The 4919-nt window shown below is 36.8% G+C and overlaps 1 protein-coding gene across 1 annotated transcript in view; it reads right to left on the bottom strand.

The window, feature by feature from the left end:
* The window catches only part of LOC108743093 (brachyurin-like), a 16537-nt gene extending 14259 nt beyond the window's left edge, over positions 1–2278 (bottom strand). Inside the window, exon 1 of the mRNA XM_025980207.1 lies at positions 2087–2278. Within this exon, the coding sequence (XP_025835992.1) occupies positions 2087–2278 (192 nt within the window). The remainder of the gene's footprint in view (positions 1–2086) is intronic.
* Between the last annotated feature and the right edge of the window lie 2641 nt (positions 2279–4919).

Here is a 4919-nt window from a genome sequence, read left to right as displayed (position 1 = left end):
TCAGCTGTTGGCGTCTGTTTCAAACTTTATTGTATTTTTTGTTTAATTTTTATTCTGATAAATCTTCACAACGTGTCTCCAGATATTTTATATCATATAAAATTATAAATTTGACCTTGTGATCAGAGCTAGATTGATGCGGGAGTTATTTTTGTTTAAAGTAAAATTCCGAATTTTTGAGACCGGTAAATCTACATAAGAATCTTTTTAGTTGTAAATGCGTTTGTATTATTACTGAATTTTAAATCTTTGAGGTTATCCACGCTACACGTGTCAGCGATTAGCATGTGCTTCAAACCTTTTTGTGTGTTTTTTTTTTTTAATTTTTATTCTGATAAACCATTACAATGTGTCTCCAGATATTTTATAAAATTATATGTCTGACATTAAATTGTGAAATGTTTGATTGATTATAGCAAAGAGCAAAAATGCCGAATTTCAAATAAATCAAAAACAACAATGTTCCCTGCAAACCTTGACAACCTTTTCCACATAGCGGAAAATTCGAAATATCCCTCCTTATTCTTTAAATACATCATAAAGGAAACCTTTATGCAAAATCAAACAATATCAAAACGTCAAAATTTAAAATAAAGATTTTTTTCATATAAAAAGAGTTGTACACTAACACCATCCTAATACCCCAGTTTGTCATTTTATACAAGGGTACCCCGTCGAATGCCCTATGGAAGCAGAGACATCTGGAGCATGTGGGCCCAGTCCCTTCTAGGTTAGTATCGCTGATTAGACTGAGATACCGAAACAGCGTCACACTATTTCTAGACTGCACGAAAACCACCCTGACCTCTCAACGATGAATAGCATTTAATTGTAAGAGTTTGATGGATATAGTTAATGTTTCTCCCAACTAGTTTTCCCCGTTTTCTCACGATTATATGGGTACAATACTTATTGTCTACTCTATGCTCATTGGAGTTAACAATTATAATATTTCATTTGTGAAGTGCAGTTATTTGCTTCGTGCTCTGTTCTACCACACCCAAGGCATTTTCGCTTCCTGGTCTCATTGCTCTTACAATTCAATGACGTAATGATAAAGGTCTTAACACCTGAAACACATAGATGGGAACACCTTCCTTTCCAGTTGATAGGAACTCCACCCGATTTGAAGCGTTTCCTTTGAAAAATTTCCAGGTCAGATTGTTCCCCAATAAGGTTGATTGCAACATGTGGTTTTGTGACATGCTGTAGGTTTCCCTGACGTCCAGAATCGACCATAGTTAACCTATTGCAGCGTTAAAGGTCCTCTCAATGATTTGCTCAATCTTCTTTCTTGTGATAGTGACATCTGTGGCCTTGATCGGTATTGGCACCCTGGCAGTTTTCCCTTGATCGCCGTCTTATTACTAAGTAACCTTAGTTCCATCATTAAGTCTTGGTACGCCCCATCCTTTTGTATTTTCCATAAACAATCCCGCTGTACCTTTCGACCATTCCAAGCTTGTTGTAGTTTCGAGCAACGTCCCTTCTGCCTTGGAGGATTAAATAACGATACTTAATCAACCTCGTTAAATCCAGCAGAATTGGCTCGTCGATCGTATCTGGTCTTCGTACGCTCACTTTCGAATGGCTGCTTCGTACGCACGTTAAGGGTGACTTCTAGTCGTTTTTGTAGTTTGCCCACGCATTAATCTGTAGGTACTGAAGAGTCTCCAAGATAACCAAACATTATATCCGCTGGATAAAATTTACCAAATAAAATGCTGACCAGCATTTTTCCAGTTGTCTCATGGATCACGGATCTATACGCAAAGAGGAATAGTGGTATGTGTCAGTTCCAGTCAGTTTGGTGCTTGTTGCTGTTATATTGGTCTCTAGAGTAGCGTTACATCATTCAACCATCCTATCAGACTGTGAAACTAAGGGCGTAATCCTCGTAATACTCACTAATTCAGTGGCCTTCTTGAACAAAGCAGACTCAAAGTTCCTGCCTTGATCGGAATGCAATTCCATTTGTACTCCCTATCTTCTAATCCAATCACTGACAAGCTTTTCGGCGACTCAAATAATGCTCTCGCAATGTACTGCTGCAGTCGTTAATGACTTTTCGTCTTTGGTCCTTTACTGAAAGAGCATGTTGAGCATTTCCTGCACCATTTCGCTTCTTCTTCGTGGTCAATAAAATCGCTTTCAAACCTTCCCCAAAGTATTCCAAAATGTCCCTCATCTTAAATTCTTCTTCTAGGTCTTCTGACACTGTGATCTTCGGCAGTACCACTTGAAGCTTATTTGTTGTTCCATCCGGACTCTCCCGCATCCTTTTTAAAATGTCATGATCCAAGGTGAAGGAAATTCACTGGGCTCAATAACTTTTCGTTGTCTGGCTTAGATAGTTCAGATCCGCCCACGATAGTCGTGAGGTTACGGTTTTCTTCCATCTCATTATTGAATTAACATCTTCGTCTCTCCTCTGGTCTTCGATTAATTCCTCGTCTTTTCAGGATCGCTCAGGCTGAACGGTTGATAGATTACAACAGATTAATGCCAGTTCTTCCTTTATCTCTGCAGATAAACAATGTTTGCATCTTTCCATGCAAAGTCTCTGGGATAATGCATTTGCGTCACATTCGTATAGTCGCTGTAAATCTCGTGCTATCTGCCCATTCGATTGTTTTCGCCGAAAGATCGAGTATTGTTTAAAGGGCAATCCTTTTCCACAATTTCAGGATTTTGGACGACCACTGTAAACTGCAAATTTTGTACAACTATTATTTGTACATATTTATGCTTGATAAAGTCACCCGACAACAGGCGAAAGATGCGAAACGTTGGTGTCGGTTCTATAACCAATAAAAACATTATACCCTCTTTTGTCTTGATTATTTTATACACGTTAAAATTAGGGGAAGAAATAGCGAATTGAGTTTATTATTTAATGCTTGGGGTTTTATAAGTAATAATAAATACAAATCTAAATCATTGTCACAACTATACCACCAGATAAGGAATGAGTTGCTTTATATTGCTGTTATAGCAATCTTTTTCCACAATTCCAGCACTTCTGACGACCCCTGTAATTTTTGCAGATCCGAACATTACATTTTGGACCTATTTTTCTGCAATTCTAGCATTTCGAAGGACCTCTGTAGTTTTTGAATACTTAAGTAAAATGGACAGTAATTCCACATTCCCAACATTTTCGGTTCCGTTCTCCCGTGTTTCTAGCAGTGGCTTTGTACACATCGATTATGCAATCCTTAATGAGCGACATGATATCGTCCTTTGTAATTGTACTATCGTCGATTTCTGCTTATCGCACTTGCACATTGTCTTATTTCGTCACTTCAAACTCCATGGCCTATGACAGTGTTTCACTTGGAGTCCTGAGGCGTGCTAATCTAAGGACTTGCTGTAGATCACCGTCTTTGACTTCATCCATAAATGTTTGTACTGCCAGTTGATCTATTAGCTTATGAGGGGCAGAAGGATAGGCTAATATTGCTAGGAGCTCCACATCGGATTTAAATAGTTGAAGAGTCGCTCAAAATCCATCATTCTGATTATAAGAGAAACTATTGATGGTATAATGAAATTATTTAGAGTTTGATTGCTTATGTTTATTTTTCATATTGTGCTTCTATATCATCATTCTTTACGATTTCAAGTATTTGTGGTTTAATCTACTCGAATACTTTCTCTTGTTCTGCATCAGTCATTGACAGCACTAATACTAATGTCGAAAGGTGCTTTGAAGGTCATTGAGTTGGAGCGTGAAATTATTTAGAATTTGATTGCTTATATTTATTTTTCATATTGTGCTTCTGCATCATTTAATATTCCCTCAATATAAGCCTTCGACAATGGTTCATATTCATCTCATATATCTTTAAACTGCGGATCGCTTGCAGATATGTATATATATTATATATTGATCAAAGCGACCAGTTGTAACATCGTTGTCTCTATGAAAACTTAAAAAATCATAAAAGATAAGCTGATAAGAAATTCTGAAAATTTAAATTTAACATTTAAGATGACATATGTCGGTGTTAACGTTATCTGAATAAACATGCTTAAGATTTAGCTCACCCTATTTGAATAACATAAGTAGTAAGGTTTTCATTATTGTGAACTAGGTCAGTGGCGGACTAAGCCCGTCAGAGGTCCGGGGCGGCAAAGCTGAATGAGGCCCCTCAGNTATATCCCAAAAGATGTGAGTGAGGTTCTTTGGCATTAGCCCGTCTTCACTTGCTCAAAGTTACCAGTGCAAACTGAGAAGACCAGGATAATAATATTTATTTGTTTGTGAATTTTCCAATACAAATATAAACTAAAACTAAGATATTATTTTCTATGACGTTGCTATATTTAAGCGGTATTATGGTTTAGTGTATACATAGAAAATTTATTCGCATAACGCAAAACTCCTTAGTTTCAGACAATTGCTAAAAAGGCAGTACAGTTTCTTAACTTGTTCGACATTTTTGATTTTTAAGGAATCTGGGTAAGGTAGGTTGTAATGATCCCTACAGGGTTTGCATGCCGGACACTCCGTGAATATATGTTGGCATGTTTCAAGGGAATCCAAATTACAAAGCAGATATTTTTCTTTTGCTGATATTTTATACCATATTCCTCTGTATACTGCCGTNAAATGCGTATAAATTAACAATAGAAAACAAAGCAAAAGTTTTATAGGTGTGTAGAGCGTTAAGTTAATTCACTTGTTATTATTTTTGGCTAAATATGCTTTTAAATAAATCATATTGTTAAATATTAACGAGGCACTTTAAATAATTTTGCAAATGGTACTGTACACTTTTGTCTAGCTCTCGCTCGATGGAAAAATGAGCTCCGCAGACAAATATGATTGAATTTGGTATTATGCTACGGCGTATCCTAATAAAGGGAAGGGGCATATCTCCAACTTTTTGAAACGAACAGTAGCATTCTTTGAA

The sequence above is a fragment of the Agrilus planipennis genome, unplaced genomic scaffold, assembly GCF_000699045.2.
Source record: "Agrilus planipennis isolate EAB-ADULT unplaced genomic scaffold, Apla_2.0 scaffold440, whole genome shotgun sequence".
NCBI lineage: Eukaryota > Metazoa > Arthropoda > Insecta > Coleoptera > Buprestidae > Agrilus > Agrilus planipennis.
Note: the sequence above shows the minus strand (reverse complement) of the source record. Positions and strands in the feature narration are given on the sequence as shown.